General features: G+C 46.2%; 1 protein-coding gene across 3 annotated transcripts in view; it reads left to right on the top strand.

The window, feature by feature from the left end:
- Positions 1 to 18,943, top strand: part of Chst10 (carbohydrate sulfotransferase 10) — a 31,174-nt gene that overhangs the window by 6,252 nt on the left and 5,979 nt on the right. For 2 of the 3 annotated variants that reach the window (XM_057751737.1, XM_057751738.1), the window contains exons 3-5: positions 7,166 to 7,297; positions 14,880 to 14,971; positions 17,599 to 17,833. In XM_057751737.1, the coding sequence (XP_057607720.1) occupies positions 7,166 to 7,297; positions 14,880 to 14,971; positions 17,599 to 17,833 (459 nt within the window). Of the gene's footprint in view, positions 1 to 6,517; positions 6,663 to 7,165; positions 7,298 to 14,879; positions 14,972 to 17,598; positions 17,834 to 18,943 lie in introns of those variants that run through there. The other variant, XM_057751739.1, reaches the window with a different exon arrangement.

Below are 18,943 nucleotides of genomic sequence, written 5' to 3'. Positions count from 1 at the left end.
GGGCACGCATGTGTTCACATACATATTGAGGCCAGAGGTGAACCTTGGATGTCATTTCTCAGGCGCCATGTATGTGTGTGTGTTGTGCCTGTGTGTCTGTATATGCACCATGGGTATTGGGTGACTGAGGCAACCAGAAGAGGGTTAAGATGCTCCCTGGAACTTGAGTGTAGCTCAATTGTAGGCAATTGTAATCCCCTGGATGTGTATGCCTACTGGGAACCGAACCTGACTCCTCTACAAGAGCATCAACTGCTGAGCCATCTCTCCAGCTCCTACCTTGTTTTTCTGAGACAGGATCTTGTGTTTACCTGGAGCCCACTGACTAGGTTAGGATGGCTAACCAGTGTGCTCAGGAACCCTGCTGTCCCCGTCTCCCTAGCACAGGGCTTGTGAAACTGACATGCTCAGCTTTTCTATGGGGGTTCAGACACAGGTCCTCCTGCAGTGAGCCCTTGACTGAGCTCTCTCCCCAGCCCTTCACTCTGGCTTCTAGGGATAGAGATGTAGACCAAGCACTTAGCCAGGTTGGCTTGGGCTGATTAGAATGCTCCCTCCTAAATGAAAATGGACCATCGTCGAGTGAATATTGGCTCTTAGCATCTTTGAAATTTATATCAAAATTTAAAATCAGATGCCCCACTCCCCATTTTTCTGTATGGGGGCACAGGTTTGGATATGAAAAAAAGCCTGGATTCCATATCAACTCTGTTAGGGCTGGTATTTTCTGAGCCATATTTGCACCGCCTCGACTGTATCCTGAACCACATGGGCCTTTCTTTTCCTTCAGTACTCACAAGCAAGCTCCCTGGCATGGAACCGTCCTCCTACCTCCTTAGGCTAGGGCTCTCTCTGGCCCATTTGCCCAGGTCATGGCCTCTTGCATTTTCTTGTAGTACCATCTCCCTCCAGTATCACCATGTACCACTTTTCTGGTTCCTGTGGGTTTATTAGACTTGAGAATCTATAAGGACAAGCGAGACCGTTGTATCTCTAACACATATTCTATTGGATAAAAGAACATGCATTTTCAGAGTGAAAATGAATTGATTAATTTTTTAATTTCTTTGCCCATTAAGCTTACATATTTGTATACACACACACACACACACACACACACACACACACACACATCCATGCTAAAAATAAAGAAAATAAATCCACACCAAAGAGAAATAAGGAATATGAATGACCATGGCCTGGGAACATGGATTCAAATACCAAACTAGTAACAATTTCATCAAGTTTTTTAGTAACAGAACAAAGAAAACCACTCAGTTTTCAAATACATTAATATTGGGTATGTGGGCTACAGCAATATAGCGCAATCTCTGCTACAGGCCTCAGATATTATCTGGTGGCATTCCTAGCCTTCCAGCTGGTGGAAGCTAGGGATCTGTTCATACATTCTAGATGGTTTTATTACATAGTCACAAGATGTCAGGTCACACACAGAGCTGGGAAGTAAATGAATATTTAGCATGCTGAAGATCGGCCAAGATCATTTACCTGGAGACCTGTCACAATCCAGCTCCCCACAATCACTGAAGGTTATTGTTCTGTAAGATTTATTGTTCATGTGTACGCATGTGTCTGTGTGCATGCAGGTGGAGGTGCCCACAGAAGCCAGAAGATGGCGTTGGATCCATTGAAGTTGGAGTTATGGGTGTTTGGGAGCTGCCCAACGTGGGTGCTGGGAACTGAACTCTGGTCCTCTGAAGGAGTGGCAAGTGCCCTTAACAGATGAACATTCTCTCCAGCCTTGAAGTTTTAAATCAGAACATTTAACATTAGTATGACTTTTCTTTCCCTGGGAACTTCCTAACCTCCTTACTTCTGAGTGTCCTATGTTATAAAGAGGAGTAACGTAGGAGCCAAGAGGAATGAGTGTTTTGAGAGAGGATCAGGCGACAGTTTCACTGGTCGACTCACATTGTATGTAGTTTAGAAGCCAAGGTTTATGCATTAACTGTGTTCCCTTAGTTTACACCTTTTGCCCTTGTGCCTGTGTTAACCGCTATATTTTCTCACTATAGGCCCTGAGCAGGGAAGCTAAATGCTTAAATATTGTGTGTCTCCCCCTCCCTGGTTTTACTAGCTGTGGTGTGCCTGTCTGGTGAGCACCACAGGCCATGCAATCTTCTTTGCAAACCTGATTTAACTGCCCCCACCCCTGCTCCAGACTATCCTGTCATAGGGAAAAAGTACCAGCTTCAAATGTCAGATATGATTAAAACACAACAGTCCAGACAAGAGGAGGGAGGTGCTCCAGCCGTGCCTGTAACCTTGTTTCCTTTAAAGAAAGCCCACATTCAACAAAACCACAGTGGAGTGTTTGGAGAGGGTGTTTGCTGTATTATTCTCTGCAGTTCATGCTTAATTATTTATTTTTTAAAGCAAACAAGAATTAACCAAGGAAGGAAAATATGTATTTGCTCCGTGTTCCAGTGCCCATTGGCGCACTGGCCAGCTCATCAGTTTTTCCTGGCTAGAAAAGTCCTTACCTCCTTTCCCCAAACTGCACATGGTAAAGAAACTATGGCTAACAGTAGTGAAGCAGAAAAAAATTAAACAGCAGCTAAAAGCATCAGGGTACATGTGTGCTGGTGGCATTCTTTGACATTTTATTCATTTTATTGTGAGAAGGCTATGTGCGGTAGAAGAATGACGTTTAAAATATAAATATGTCTAAAGTAAAAGTGACCATCTCTCCATCTTCTCGGAGTACTACTCAGTGCATTATGGGTGTCACATTCTCAAGTACAGTGTGTGTGCATATTATTTTTATTAACAAATAGGACCAGACACCAGTCCTGTAGCTCCCTTTTCTGCGTAGTGACGATATATGTTGGCACTGCCTTTTAGTGTAGTGTTTTCTTTTAGGTTTAAAGTTCTTGGACTCCAGCACGATTCATTAACTCTTTCATCAGCATTTTTAAAGATTTACTTTATTTTGATTTACGTGTATGTCTGGGTCCCCGTGGGTATGAGTATATGAGTGCAGGTGTTCGTAGAGGCCAGAAGAGGACTTTGGTAGGATCTCCAGGAACTGGGGTTGTACAGGCAGTTGGGAGCTGCCAGACTTGGGTGTTGGGAGCCAAACTCAGGTCTTTGGAAGAACAGCCAAAGCTCTTGACCACTGAGCCATCTCTTCAACACAGCAGCACATTTTAAGTTAGGTGGTAATTCAAGAACGTGCACATAGGCTGACTTAGAAAATATGATCTGAGTTCAGTAGCACTGATGTTCTAAGAGCTCTTGACGTTTCCTGACATCAGATATTGGCTAATAAATTGATATTGCCTCTCATGTAGAGGCTGGACTCTGTTGAGTCTTCACGGTGGCACCCTGCTTTAGAAAGATGGAAAAATAGGCAAGCTGCATCCTAGGGTCTGTGTTCATGAGGCGCTGTTCTAGTTCTTGGTGTGTTAATCAGTTGTCATAGGCTCACATACCTGGAGGGGCAGCAGGCAGTGCTTAACAAGAGCCCAGGGCAGCCAATGAGAGAAACCAATGTTGGGACACCAACGGGGCAATGATGAAGGAAGCTGGCCCTTCCTCTCCTCGTGGTGTAGGGAGCAGCTTGAACACCAGTGGTAAAGCATCCATAGCAGGACGTGGGGTCATGGGTTAGTGCCATCTAGCCTGGACTTGTCTTGAGATACTTGCAAAGACTTGGCACTTTTGTTCTTTTTCAGAGGACCAATTTGAACAGGGGCTTGCGTTTCTGCACCTGAACTTTTTAAGTCCTCGTGTCCTCCCACAGGAGACCCTTGTATATTAAGAAACTCAGGAAATGAACTGGAAAGTGGTAGGAAGGAGATAGGAGCCTTGTAATTACTTCTCTCCCTCCCCAACACCTGCACAGTAGCTGGGCTGGGAAAGAAAGGGACCGTCTAAATATCAGCTCTGAGGACATTTTACACACATCATTGCCTTGAAAATTGTTAAACTTTCAGAAACTAAAGAGCACACTGAATGTTACTGTAAGCTGTGTGGCTGTTGTGATACCCAGGCAGACTCTTCTGTGGGAATCTCAACACCTTGGCACATGCGCAGGTGATAGTTTTATCCATAGAAACGAGAAATTTGGGGCCCAGACAGCAAGTCTGTAGCCACCAGCTAGAGGGCAAGAAAGATAGACATGCCCTGGTACCAGCCCAGCCAATAACACCTGGGATTCCCTGGTTTAAAGCAGCCGCAGAGCAAGCATGACTGGACTTTCCAACCTGACTTCTCCCAGCAACACCAGGCTTCCTGCAATGTCTGTGAAGCTCTGTATTTCAGAGAAATCTTTATCTATCCCTTCCAGCTTCCTGTAGTGGTGGGTGGGTCCTGTGGGTACACCAAATCAGATTCCCTCAGAAGACCAGTTCCTGCTGAGAATTATATTCATTAATATAAAACCCCTGAGAGCCTGAAGCCAGGCACGAGTGCTCAGGGACCAGAATGCCCAGGCAGTCCATGGGAAAGGAACAGAGCGGGTACCAGAGTGGGCAGTACCCAGGGGTCGCCTATCACCTGCTGTGCAGAGTGAGCAAATCTCTGGAGGGGGGGCAGTTCAGCTCTCATCTGTGTGTCCTCACTCGCAGTACATAGCTCAGGAGAGAGTGGGGCATTCAGCACAAGGGCCTCTTTGTTCTGCACTGGACCCAGCTCCCCGAGACTCAGTCTGGCCTCTTCACCAGCCTCTCTGCTGCAGGATTTCTCAGCAGGACACTCCCAATCAACCCTTGGCAACACCTCCTCCATGTGTCATTGTCCTGAGGACAAGTTGAATGAACTTGGGACTGAAGGATCTAGCACAGCCTAGCCCTCGCCTGTCTGTAAGAGGGAAAAGCAGGAAATCATCTGAGATGGCATCTCTACTGCTATATTCATTTCCGGCCACCACAGTAGAAGGACACAGACGAACCTGGAAAGGGTGACAAAGGGTTGGCCAACTTGGTTTGCTAGGGCCTATTGTAGGAAGTGGGTGCTTGACCTGAACTAGTAGGTCATTCTTCAGTGACAGACAGGGTCCTAAGTGGGAGGGCTAGGAGATGAGAAAGATAAAGACAGCAGGGGTCAAAGGTTCCTGTAAAGGCTGCGTCTTATGCCAAGCAAGCTTATTAAGAAGTATAGCATCTTATAAACTATTTTAGGGAGAAAAATGGAACAGAGTTAGCAAAAAGCCATCATGGGACAAAGCCAGCAGGAAGTTAATCCATGTTGTACAAGGGGAACACAGGGTACCTCAAAGATGTCAGAGAGGAGGATGCAGCAATCTGGGGACTGATAACCAGTAGCCCCATAGGGTGGAAAAAGGTTCTCAAAATCCAGCGCCACAGCTCCCCCGAGGCCCTGGCGCCAGGCCATTTCTGGCTCTGCCAAGCATGTTCCTGGTTTAGAGAAGGAACTACTTTCTATCTCCATACTTCTGGGCCTCAGGGAAAGCCTTGGGGTGATCTAGCCCACAATATGTACTAGTTTTTTGTTGGCATAGCTTCATTTTGTGTAGGGAGGATGAAGGCCTCATGTCTGAGGTGGACTGTGGAGGTTGAGGCCTAGAGCAGTTGGCCTGAGAGGCAGCCTGAAGTCAGACACAGACTGAGATTAGCAATCCTCATTGCCCTGAGCCGCCCTATTGAGAAAGGAAGAAAGAATGAAACTTTTGGGACTTGGGACAGCCTACCTCAGGTAGTTGAGGGATTTGACATGTCTTCTAACGGGTAAACTGCAACCACTCAGTGAAATCTAAGTTTCAGAAGCGGCAAATGGTTTCTCACTCCAGGTGTGTCCCATGTAACATTTAAGACATATCTAAAATTTATGTGTTGTTTCCTAGAAACTTAACGAGGTATATCACATTTCTACATATTTACCCTGGCAATCTTCCCTGGGGACATGCAGGAAACACTAGACCCAATATGTAAGCACAGAAAAAAAATTAGAGATTTTATTTGTTTGAGTAGATTCTGTAAATGTATTTATGTGAAATTGAAACTAAACCGAGATCGTATATTTTTATATAATTTTGCAACCATACTTGGAGACCCCAGTGAAAACACACTGGACTGCACAGGTGGGTCCCTGAGAGTACTGCAAGACACCCCCTGGGAAGGTACATGCAGCATGGGCGGTGGCAAGCTCCCTGGCAAGGACATGCAGGCAGGGATGTCAGAGATTCACTCACTCGGTGCCGTGGAAGGAATTGGGTCTCAGATGCCTGGTTCCCGTGATGCTCCAGAATACAGCATTTGGGGAATAAGAAGGGTTATTATTTTCTGGGTCTTGGCTGAGCTGTGACTAGGCAGGGCTAGGAAGCAACTTCTGAAATCACCCACTGTTAGCAGCAGCAGACTGGAGACCATTTCTCTTGTCTATATTGATGGCTGACCTTAGTCAGCTGGTGCAAAGCAGCCCAGTTTGATCTCTTTGCATGGTCTAATCCTGCTTCAAGAAGTGCCACTTGACTGGAACATACTTGTTTGTCCCTCCTGCTGAGGATTGACGGTGGTTTCCTGGTTCCCTGTGCGTCCTTGTGGCAGAGCGACTTCTGTGATAGGCTGAGGACCGAGAGATGTGCCCTACATCACTCTCAGTGATAACATGAAGAGCACCGTCCCCCAAGTTCTACGCAGGTCCTTGAAGGCAAATGACCTGAGGTTATGGAAGGACAGGTGATTGGTTTTTTATTTTTTTCTTAAGGAGTCTCACGCTGTGGATATACCTTATCCACCAGTCAGCGTTTTTAAACACAGCATCTTGTGATGGCCTCACCATGGTGTCTGCACTCCAGGAATTGCCAACAAATATCTAGTCCAGTCCTTGGCAGTCCTCCTTCCGGGCCCTCCCAGGAGCTTCTTGTGACATTGACCTGGGAGACAGGAATCAGGAGACAGATCCGCAGTGGCACAACCTCCTGGATTCCAGAATGATAGTTGCTCATTGTCATTCCCCTCCACTGGGTGTTGAAAGTTGACTTAATTATAAGATGGGCCCTTCAGTAATATTCATTAAATATGAATGTTAAATTAAATGTCAAGTCAGAATACTCACTCTAGCGAAGTCGAAGTGTTCTTAATGATTTTGGTTCTGTTGATTGAAATCACCAGTGTGACTTTTTGTTTTTTGTTTTTTTTTTTGCTTCAAGTGACAAAGGCATCTCACTTGTGTCTTCCAGGAAGGATCATTGAATGGCTCCCGTTTGACAACATGCACCACCAGTGGCTGCTGCTGGCTGCATGCTTTTGGGTGATTTTCATGTTCATGGTGGCCAGCAAGTTCATCACGTTGACTTTTAAAGACCCGGATGGTAGGTATGCCTCATGGCAGAATGGGTTTATGGCGAATGGAGTTCTCCTGCAGCACTGTGCTCAGTCACCAAGCATAAAGGACCGCTGTCCTGACCAAAGGCTACAAGTGGACTTCCAACGTCTTCATATAACAGAAACCAGAGAGAGGAGGGGCAGGGAGATGGCCATGCTGAGACCCTCCTGAAGAGGTTCTGGGTGGCTGAGTCACTGAGTCACCTTTGGGATAGAGATGCTTCCTTCCTGCCGCACCTCTGAGCCCCTGGCAGCAAGGACTGACACAGGCTGTGCCTCACATCCTGAGAAACCCAGCTGTGGTTGCTCAGCCAGAGTGGCAGCTGTTTCACACTGGCGACATGCGGTCGCTGGTCGTCCTCGGCATCCTGGCAGGAGGGTTGTTTAAATGTGTGTGGTGAGGCTGCCTTGTAGGATCTCATCGCCTTTTACTAGTTGGAGGAAGATGACACAGGGCTAGGTTTGCTCTCAGGCAAGCTGCTTCATGTTCTTGCCATTCGTTAACCTATGCTCAGTGTCTGCTTACAACACGGATGCGCTCCCTGCTCTGACAGTACCAGCTGAGGGTCTGGTTAGTGATAGGCGGGCTGCCGTGTGCAAGGAGTTGTGAGATGTTGCACTTCGGTTCTGTGCCACTTCCTCTGGGCCAAGTGGAGGAGCCGAGGAGAGGAGGGACATGGTTCACATGGGGACAGCTCATTAGTGCTGTAGATTGGCCAGAGAAGCCGTTCCTGGGAGCTGAGCACAGTTGTGTGCCGCCTTCTGCAGCACACAGCTCATTAGAGGTACATCTCTACCAGCAGAGTTCACCTCTTCTATCTAATGGCTATGCTGACCTGAACTAACCTGTATCACTGTGTCCAACAGTAGTTTGACCACTTGGCTATAGGCTCCTTTTATATCACCAAGAACCCTGGTTATGGGCCTAACTATTTTAAGGGCATCTAACATCCCATAATTCTCCATTCTCTCTGTCTCACTTTACCAGCGGAGAGACAAAACTGGAAGCAGATATGGGGGATATGGGAGAAGAAGGAAACCCCAAAGTTAGCCCATATGGTTTACACTCAGGGATAATTACAGGCCCTTAACATGGGGTACCACCTGCCTGTCATCCCAAGTCCCATCATTGTCTTCTTGAAGTCCCTGGGAGAAAGCTGACGAGGTTTGCACAGCCCGGGGCAGGGGTGTTATGCTTGCTGTATTGGACATCCCGGGCCATCACATGGTGCTTAGGAGCTGGGGCTGCATCAGAAGAGTGAGCTTCAAATCTTAGAGCAAGGAGGGAGTTTGAGCAGCGATCTCAGTGTCACGGTTTGGAGATTTTAGCGATGAAAGCAGTCAGTGTGGTGATCTCTCGTGAAGGCAGAGAATTGTTTTCATCCTGGAGGCATTTCACAGTCAGCTGCCATGTTCTGTGACCTTCTCTGATGGCACAGATAAAAGTCAGATTTCTGAGATGGGAACCAGCCCCAAATGTGGAACAGCTAAAACACCAAGAAGAACATGTGGTTTCTGATCCCTAGATATTGTCTCTTAGTAAGGAAGGCACAGGCACGGCAGGGAGACTCAACACGATTAAATTGTTTGTGGTTTAGTTTGCTTTAAAAGCCAGGACAGTGTATACTGTATCTCAGTGAGACGTCCGTCAGTCATAGTTAAGCCTGGTGACACACACCTTCCATTCTTGCCACTCTGGAAGCCCGTGCTGGGGACTCACCTGTGAGTTAGAGACCAGGTAGAGCACACGTGAGGCCCCATCTCAAAAGAATAAATAAATAAATAAATAAATAAATAAATAAATAAATAAATAAATAAAACTAAGCAAAGCAAAACTAAGAATTAAAAAACACACTCTTGCATTTTACTGTTCTCTGACAGGCACCTTTAAAGAACTCCTTCCCAGTGGGCTCTGGTAAAGGCAGTTTCACTGTCCTGGGAGGTAGCAGGGCTTATGCTTACTGCTCTCAGAAGTGCAGAGACCTAAAATGCAAAAAATTTAAGAGACACTGAAAGTAAAAAGCCAAGAAGGAAACTTATGAGCCTTCCTTAGTAGAGGTCAGAGGACAACTTGTGGGGGTGGTTCTCTTTTTCCATCGTATAAGTCCCAGGGATTGAGCTCAGGTCATCAAGCCTGTCACCTGTGGTGGTTTGACAGGAACCGGCCCCCAAAGGAGGTGGCCCTTCTGGGGGGTGTGGCTTTGTTGGAGTCAGTAGGCCTTGCTGGAGGAAGCCTGTCACTGGAGGCAGGCGTTGATGTCTCAGTTTCACAGTCGGCTTCCTGCTGCCTGCAAGATGTAGGCCTGTCAGCTACGCCAGCACCATGTCTGCCTGCCGTGTCCCACCATGATGATAATGGACTAAACCTCTGAACGGTAATGTTGGTTGTTTTAGTCTTTTGCTCTTTGAGGAGCCCACCACCCAGCTCCCAAATAAACCACACCAGAATCTTATTCTTTCTTATAAATGCCCAGCCTTAGCTTGGCTTGTTTCTAGCCAGCTTTTCTTAACATAAATCATCCCATCTATCTCATGCCCCTGGGCTTTTTCCTTTCTCTGTTTCTGTATATCTTTCTTTACTTCTTACTCAGTTCTGTGGCTTGCTCTGTAGCTGGGTGGCTGGCCCCTAGAGTCCTCCTCTTCTCCTTTTCTCTCTCCTTGATCTTTTTTTTTTCCCCCAGATTTCTCCTCCTATTTATCCTCTCTGCCTGCCAGCCCTGCCTATCCTTTCTCCTGCCTTGCTATTGGCCATTCAGCTCTTTATTCAACCAATCAAAGGTTAGACAGACAAAGTATCATAGTTTCACAGAGTTGAACAAACGCAACATAAAAGAACTCAACACATCCTTGATACATTAAACAAATGTTCCACAGCATAAACGAATGCAACACATCTTAAATTAATATTCCATAATATTAATGTGGAATTAATTAAATGTTTTCCTTTTTAAGAGTTGCTGTGGTCATGATGCCTCTTCACAGAAATAGGAACCCTAACTAAGATACCGCCTTGCTGGACTCACCTTCAAGATTTTAACTGGGACAAAAAAGCTCTCTAGCTCACCAAACAGCTCTGCCCTAAGACTAATGATAGGCATTTCCTCTACACTCTGACATTGGAGTTGTCATATAGCCTACTCTTGAGTGCCTTCAGAGGCAGGGCACAGTTAGCCTCTGCTTACCCCAGCATGAAGTTCAGGGTAAAATGCCCTCACACCGTAGTATGTTGTAAACTAAGACATCACAAGGATCCCTGGCTATCATGGGACTTAAAATACAAGTTCCCTGTCATGGCTCAGAGGGGATGTTGTTGTCTTCAGAGTGTCTGGTCAGATCACAAGCATCGTTGTTCATCAGATTTCTCCTTCAGTCTTAATTCTGAGTAAACTTATGCGTGCACTATCTTGCTAGTCTGAGTGATTAGGCCTGGATGAAGAGTCTTGAAGTTAAGTATACAGTGCCCACCCAAGGCATCAAAGAGGACCCTGGGCTGGGGGTGCTGCAGACATCTCTTCCACCCTGGGTCCCTCTGTGACCCCCTAGAGAGGAGACTTCTCCGTCTCTGGGAAGCATCAGAGGTGTCTGTGAACTCCTGGCTATGGGTTGTTTGCTTTCAAGCCATTTTGGCTTTTGTACCAAGGGTCCCACATGATATCATTGCGAGGAGGTAACTGACAGCCCAGTGGTCCCCAGAGTGAAGTTCCTATGCTTATTGGATGGCCCTTGGTTCTGGTGTTCAGGGAACACAGTAACACGGCTGGCTGCCCTTGAGTTCTTCTTTCCCGCTGGCTCTCTTCTCTTAGAGCTGGATCCCTGGTGTGGAGTCCCGGCCACATTGTGTATGTGTTTTCTTCATGCCGACCTGTCCATCATGATTTCCCTGGCCACCTGGACTGAGCCAAGAACCCATCTGCCCTGCCTCTTCTGACCTGCTACGTATCCATACTTGCTGCTTTTGATGCTACCGTGGTTTCTGTCAGCTCAGCAGAGAAGCCATATTGATATTTGTGCAATGATCTATCCTTAGCAAATACCATTTCTACTGAACAAGAATCGGGTGTTAATAACCAGATTGTTTCAAGGAAAATAAATCCAACCCAGTGATAAGTACTTAGTGGCATGATTAGTCAAGATTTGAAATACTAAGCAATCCTGGAGTTGGTCTGGGGTATTTGTCCACACAGTTTTCTTTTATCTGTTGGACTTGCTTTTTCAGTCTTAGGCCTGATTGCAACCCCTCAGGTTGCCTCTAAGTGGCTGAATTGCAGACCCCATGACTTTGGATTATGTCTGCCTGCCGCCCATAGCTTGGGTTTGTGGCTGAGCTAAGAGGCAGGAGGCAGCATCATTACAGACCACAGAAGGCAGCTAGGGGACAGTTGTGACCACTTTTAGAAAGGCGAAGCAAAGTGGTACTCCATTCACCATTGTAGACATCTTGTTCAAACCCAGGAACAGCCACCATTGTGACTGTTAGCAAACATAGTCTTAGATATGAAGGTGCCCAAACATGCCTCAGGGATGTGCCCAAACATGCCTCAGGGATCACAACCCTTCACCCTGAGGCTGGAGACTTGCTTCTGAGGGGCAGAATAGAGTGAGGGACTGACCTCTGATCCCAGCAGCAGTGCTGGCAGCTTCTGAAGAGAACGCCCCTCCAGCAGAAGGACAGAAAGCAAAAACTAGGCCATTCTGCTTTCTCTGTCGGTAGTCGTTGGGTTGGGTTAGCTGGAGAGAGAATCCAGGGGCCTCAAATCATGAAAATGTTCACACCAGGGTTGTGAGTGACAGGCGAGCTGGGGCTGGAGAGTGAAAGGTTCCTCAGTGGCCATGGCCTTCTGTGTGCTCTGAGCATGGGAAATAGGTTGTTTTCCAGAAGCCAGGGGCAAGTCAGTTACTTGGCATTCAGAGCACATTTCCCTCTACCCAGAGCAAAAGGAAACACAGGTTTCACAGATCCATTTAGCATGTCAACACTCAGAAGTGACAGGTTAAATCTGTGGGGGTTGGACCAGTCAGTGTAGGTGTCAGCGCCCCTGCAGTGCAGTTAGAAACACTGGGGCGGGCGGCTACACGACTTTGGCCGCCAATATCCCTCAGCAGGCGCAGAACAGCTTGTGCGTGTAGCTTCCAGCCAGGTTTGCACGTTTACACAAATGTAGACAAAGAGGAAGATAGCTGTGGGGTTCATGAAGCAGGGATTGTAGTAGAGCCCAGTAACTGAGGTGTGGGAGCAGGGCTGTATTAGGAAGCAGTATGGTGCCTTCTTTCTCATTGTGCGGAGGAGAACCAGAGCAGCATCGGCAGATGCTGTGTGCTGCAGGGAGGCAGCTGTTCAGCAGCCTGACTGGGTGAGGCCACCGTGGCGCTGCAATAAAAAGCACTGGCTGCTCCTCCAGAGGATCCAGGTTCAATTCCCAACACCCACATGACGGCTCACACCTGTCTGTAACACCAGTTCTTCTGGGGTCCTTGGGTACCAGGCACATATGTGGTACAGATACATACATAGGTAGGGAAAAAAATTCATACATACAAAGTAAAATCAAATAAAGATAAAAGTTATAAAATAAATTTAAAAGAAAGCTCGACTGGGGTGGCCTGGGGCTATAGCAAAGCAGGCAACATGTAGGCATCACTGAACCAAGACGGGGGACATTTTTATTAAGGGAAGTAACACTTTTATATATTTTGTGTGCTTTTATTGTATATTTATGTTTCTATGAGACATAGAAAGCATGTTTGTTTTCAAAAAGTGATAGATTATGTCCAGATTCTACTTGAAAGGTTTCTACAAAATCTGTTCACTTCAAGTTTTCTTGGCTGAATGGCTTGTAAACCGCCTTCTGGGCTGACTTATAGTCACGTGACTGCTGACAGGAACATGGAAACGCTGGCCTGACTGCTGGAGTTTTGTTTTTGCTTTTCTGTTTGTAAATTAATTTGGGTGAGGGCATGGTATGCTGGTCACCAAGGAGTGGCATACAATTGTAAGAAAGACCACTAGGGACTGGGGAGCTGACTCAGTGGGTTAAGAGCAATGGCTGCTCTGGGACCCAGGTTTGATTCCTAGCACTTCCATGGCAACCCACAGTCACCTGTAACTCCAGTTCCAGGGTATCAGTGCCCCCTTTTGGAACACCTTAGGCACCAGGAACACACATGGTACACAGACATACATTCAGGCAGAATAACATACGTAAGTTTTTTTTTTTTTTAAAGAAAAAGAAATAGCACAGGATAGAGAGATCCTGTGTTTAATTTACCACCTGTCCTCACAAGGTAACTGTTTACAGAGCTACACAGCAATCGGGATACCAGCACAGGTACGGCCCAGGTGCAGAACACCTCTGTCACCGTGAGGGTTCATCATATCATCCTTGGTGATTGTTGTCTTTTCATTTTGGTTTGAATATTTTTTTTTTAAAAAAAATCTAAATCTGCAGTTCATTATCTAGCCCGGGTGGACTACAAACATGCACTTTCCTCCTCCAGCCTCTGAAGCACGGGGATTATATAGGTGTGTGCCACTGTACCTGGCCGCCTCAGCTCCTGAGCCTCTGTACAGTTGTGTCATTGCCCTGTAGCTTGTGACCTTTTGACTTTTCAACAGGCACGTGACTTCCTAGAGTGTTCATTTGCATGTTCGTAGCGTTATCAGTAATTATTTTGCCTTTTTTATTGCTCAGTTGTATTCCGCTGTGGGTGTATCCCTGTGTTAGCCACCTACCTGTTGAAGGGCCGGTGAGCCATTTCCAGTTTGAAGATATTACAAATGAAGCTGCTATAAGCATTTGTCTACGGGTTTTTGTTTGAACATGAATGTTTACTTCCCTATAATAAATGCTAGGAAACAGAATTGCTGAGTCTCATTACCATATTGATTTTTTTTAAAAAGAGAATTACCAGACCCTTTTCAAGAGTAGGTATTCCGTATTTCATTTCTGCAGCATTGTCTCCATGACCAGATTTCTCTGCATTCCAGCCTTTGGTGTGGTCGCTGTTCTTTCTCACGTATTCTGATGGTCCTTTCTTCTGTGATTCTGATTTCTGTGGTCAGTGATGGTGAACATCCTCGGTGAGGTGTCTCTGCATGGCTTGCTCCTTTGCAGTTCAGGATTTTTATAGTTTCTTAAGTGCTGGACCTGTGGATTTCCTTGTGTCTTCTGAGTGGGAGGCTTGTAAATGCTTTCTCCCTGTACGCAGCTTGTCTTTTCCTCCTCTTCAAATGGGCTTTTAGAAAGTATAGGTTTTTAGCTTTAATGAAGTTAAGTGTTCTAAGGATTTTTTTTTCCTGTTTGTTCTTTTAAATTTCGTGGCTTTGTATTTTACAGTTAAGTCTCCTAGTTCTTTTCTGGAAAAGGTGTGAGGATTAGGTAATGGCTCATTCTAATGGTTGAGGTTCACTTGCTCCATGTCCCTTTCTTAAACTGACTGACCCCCCAGTTGGGTTGCCTTTGCCAAAAGTAATGGCTGGGTGGGTGCCGCCTTTCCTGGAGGTGGCATTCTATCCCACCAATTTCATGTTCGGTGCTCTGTGAGAATATATCTGAATCATTTGTCTTCCAGGATATAGTGCCAAACAGGAGTTTGTTTCCCTGACAACCATGCCGGAAGCAGGGAAGCTCAGAGGAGAGAAGCATTTTCCTGAGGATACGAAGGTGAGCACAAGTCCTGTCCCTCTGACAGTGTCTACACTGCACAGTGGCCCTGTCACATGGCAGCAGCTTCCCCCAGCATCTCTCACAGGTTCCTACTATGCCATTGCAGCCAGATTTATAGTTCAGGGTGAGAATTCCTAATCTGAAAATCAAATGTATGAAAACTACCCAATCTGAAATTGAGCACCAAAATAGTGTCACAGTGGAAATTTCCATGCCATGGAGCTTTGTTTTATGCAACGAATTATTTAAAATATTCTCTATTGCTAAGGTTATTGCTTAATGCTACTCTCTTCCCTAATGCATAAAAGGCCCTGGACTCAATTCCCCAAATTGTATAAAATTATTTTCAGGTGTATATAAAACATAAATGAATTTCAGGTTTGGACCAGAGTCCCTGCGATATCTATTTTTTGGGGGATGGAAATATTCCAGAATTCAAAAGAAGTTTCAAATCCAATGCACTTCTGTCCCTGAGCATTTGGATAAGGGATAGCAAAGGTTATTAAAGCCGGAGTCCCTTGGCTTTTTCTCTGTGTTTCCATTCATTAGCTTGACTTCGGTAAGGCCAGTGGTCCTCTAAGCTGCCTTCCTCACCACGGGTCCTCTGAAAGTATTGCTTGTACTGAACCCCTTCCTCACGGATGGAGTCTTGCCTTCACTGGGAGAAGGACTATGTTGAATAGGGTTAGGAAGAAACTGAGGATTTGAGAAGGTTTCTGTCCCAGAGTGGAATTTGGGGGTGAGTGGAAACATGGGACCAGCCTCCAAACTGTATGAATGAGCAACCGAACCCATGACAAGGGAGAGGCCCCCAGATGGCACGACAGATAATAGACTCAACCCAGGCAGTCAGCTTTCATGGAGTCCTTAATGCCTGGGTACTGACTGCATGTATTCCTCTGCAGGGCCACTTTCACACATAATTCTCTTTGTTCCTGTGCAGGGACAGGGATATACTCAGGACAGTCACTCTCCTTGCCCATCCTCTTGCTGGGTCTGGAAGGTCACAATTAGGACTGAAAGGATGAAATATCTACTGCCAAAGATGTCTGTCAGCCTGGGACTGGCCTAGGGAAAAGGGCAGGCTGCTGCCTGGTTCACAGTGTGACGAGGCTAATTAGAACTCAGTAAGAATGGAGACGTTCCAACCAGAGAGCAGGTGGCCGTTGTGGCTTCTTGTCAGCAAGGCATTCATGTAGTAAAGGTCAGGTCTGTAAAGCTCTTCAGAGATAACCCAAGGGCATCTTGAATAGAAAATATCTCAGTATGTGTTTTGAGAATACCACAAGGGCAGGTGAGCTATTTGCAAAGCAGTTCAAGGCATGAGCCCCATTGAGAAGATACATCTGGGAAAAGAGTTTACCCTGTCGTGGTCCCTTGCTATTTCAAGATACCCACTAAAGAACACATACCTTCTTTTATTTAGAAAAAAAGGGGGCCGGGCGGTGGTGGCGCACCTCTTTAATCCCAGCACTCGGGAGGCAGAGACAAGCGGATCTCTGTGAGTTCGAGGCCAGTCTGGTCTACAAGAGCTAGTTCCAGGACAGGAACCAAAAGCTACAGAGAAATCCTGTCTCGAAAAATCAAAAAAAAAAAAAAAAAAAAAAAAAAAAAGAAAAAAAAAAAGAAAAAAGGAGAAGTGATGTGGGATTGCCCTCTGTATGATATGAATATGCTTTATTACCATTGATTATTAAAGAAGCTGTTTCCACCAGTGGCTTAGAGTAAAGCCAGGCAGGAAATCTGAACAGAGATGTAGAAAGAAAGTAGGCAGAGTGGTAGAGGTACCAGATGTCAGCCAGAACTTTACCAGTAGGCCACAACCTTGTAGTGATACACAGATTATTAAAAATGTGTTAATTTAAGATGTAAGAGCTAGTTAGTAAGACGCTTAAGCTATTGGCCAAACAGTATTGTAATTAATATAATTTCTATGTGATTATTCGCGTCCAGGCAGCTGGAAAACAAACGAGCAGTCTCCTCCTACAGGAGCAGACCCCCAAATACCACATACACACTCACACATACACCCAAGTCGTGATCAGTAAGGGTTCCTGAACACTGGTCCATGTGTTACTGGTATATCCCTTCTGTCCCATTCATGCCCCTCTGCTCTTCCAGTCCACACCCCTCCTCCCCTACACAAGGGGACTGTGCTCATGTACACACATGCACACAAGCACATATACTCAGCTAAAACTTTCTCGGGTATCCCCATAAGACCTTGTAGCTGTCACACACCCAGGAAGGCTTAGTTGCTGTGGAAAGAATGGTTCTTCAGGGCTGTGGAAGATGGGGGTGAGCTTGAGCCCAGGACAACTCCTCAGAGGGAGAGAGCCCCATACACGGCCTCTTCTCTTGGAACTCCAGCTTTCTCATCTTCTCGACTTATCAAGATAGCCTTCTAGGGAAGTCAGAGGGACCAAGTGGACATCTGTCTTCCTGGCCACCTGTCCCCGTGCATCTCTAGAGCTCAGCAAGGCTGTGGGGAAGGGGCTGGGAAGTGGCAGGAGATGGTAGTCGTCACTCTAGAAATGGATGGAAAACAAGAGAAGGGGACTTCCGAGGTTCTCTCCTGCTTCATACCCACGATCCTGTGCCTCCTCTCTTCCTCTCTCTGGCAGCCAACGGGGAAGCTGCTCTCGGATGGCCATCCTGACCAGCCCCAGGTTTATCTGGAACGCCTGGAACTCATCAGAAATGCCTGCCGGGAAGAGGCTCTGAGGAACCTCTCACACACTGAGGTCTCAAAGTTTGTCCTCGATCGAATATTCGTGTGTGACAAGCACAGGATTCTTTTCTGTCAGACTCCCAAAGTGGGCAACACCCAGTGGAAGAAAGTGCTGATCGTCCTAAACGGTGCGTGTGGCATCTGGGGGTGGGGGAAGGTGGCATCAACGGAGGCTATAGTTTGTGCAGAAAAGACCCACAGTCTTCCCGAAGGTTCTCTTTAAAAGCTGGTGAGGCTAACTTTGTTTTGTTTTACAGTGTTAGGTATGGAACCCAGGGCTGTGTGTGTTCTAGGCAAGCAAGTCTTCTGCTGCTAAGCTACACTCCCAGCCAGCCTCTGGTGGCTCTAACTGGGATGTTTGGATCACAGAGCCATGGGCAGGATTCGCTTATGAAGTTTAACCACCCACAATTAGCCCTTCTTATTTGTGGCACGCGTCTTGAGTACTTCGAGGCCACCACACTCTCTGAGGTATTCTGTAGTCAAAGAGCCCACAGCCAGAGCCTGGGAGGAGACTCCAGCCTCCTGAGCCTCAGGCAGCTTCACTCACAGACCAAGCTGACTGGGTAGACAGAAACTGCTCCTAGTTTTCTTCTGTAAACATAAAGCATTAAGTTAGCTTGCTTCAGAAAATCTGATGTTCACTGGGGAACAAATTAAATCATAGAAAAATGAGTTCATCCACTATGGTTTGGATGATTCACTGCTCTGTGTAGACACGTGCTTATTAAATTCCAATTCATCTAAACTGACCTAAAATAATTATCGGATGTCTGTTCAAATTCAGCTCCAGCTGGCTGAGTTCCAACAAACAGCATTGGGACTTCTGGTCAGAAATTGTACGCCAGGTACCTGGGGAATGATTCTTGTGGTTCCGCCTCATACCCATAGATCCCAAGCCTACTCCTGGCAACACTAGCCAGTGTTTGCTGCCGTTTGCCCTTTGTCCAGATCAGCTGGAGGACAAAAAGGACAAGGCCTCATCTTCTGGATACACAGTTGAAGTTAATGTGTTCCTGAAGTAACAGAACAGTGTGCTGGGTTTTTGAACGGGAGATCAAGGCTACAAATCAAATTGACAACAAAACATACAAGAAAGACTCACAACAAACTTGCTGTGTTTGTCAGAATCATGTGCTGTGGTTTTATGTATCAGTTACAGATTATTTAAATTGAAAACAAAGAACCCTTTCCTTGACGTCAATACTACCCATAAAATGATTAGTGAGAATAAAAAT

This window comes from Chionomys nivalis, chromosome 19 (genome assembly GCF_950005125.1).
Source record: "Chionomys nivalis chromosome 19, mChiNiv1.1, whole genome shotgun sequence".
NCBI classification, from domain to species: domain Eukaryota; kingdom Metazoa; phylum Chordata; class Mammalia; order Rodentia; family Cricetidae; genus Chionomys; species Chionomys nivalis.
This window is presented reverse-complemented; position numbering and strand designations above follow the sequence as displayed.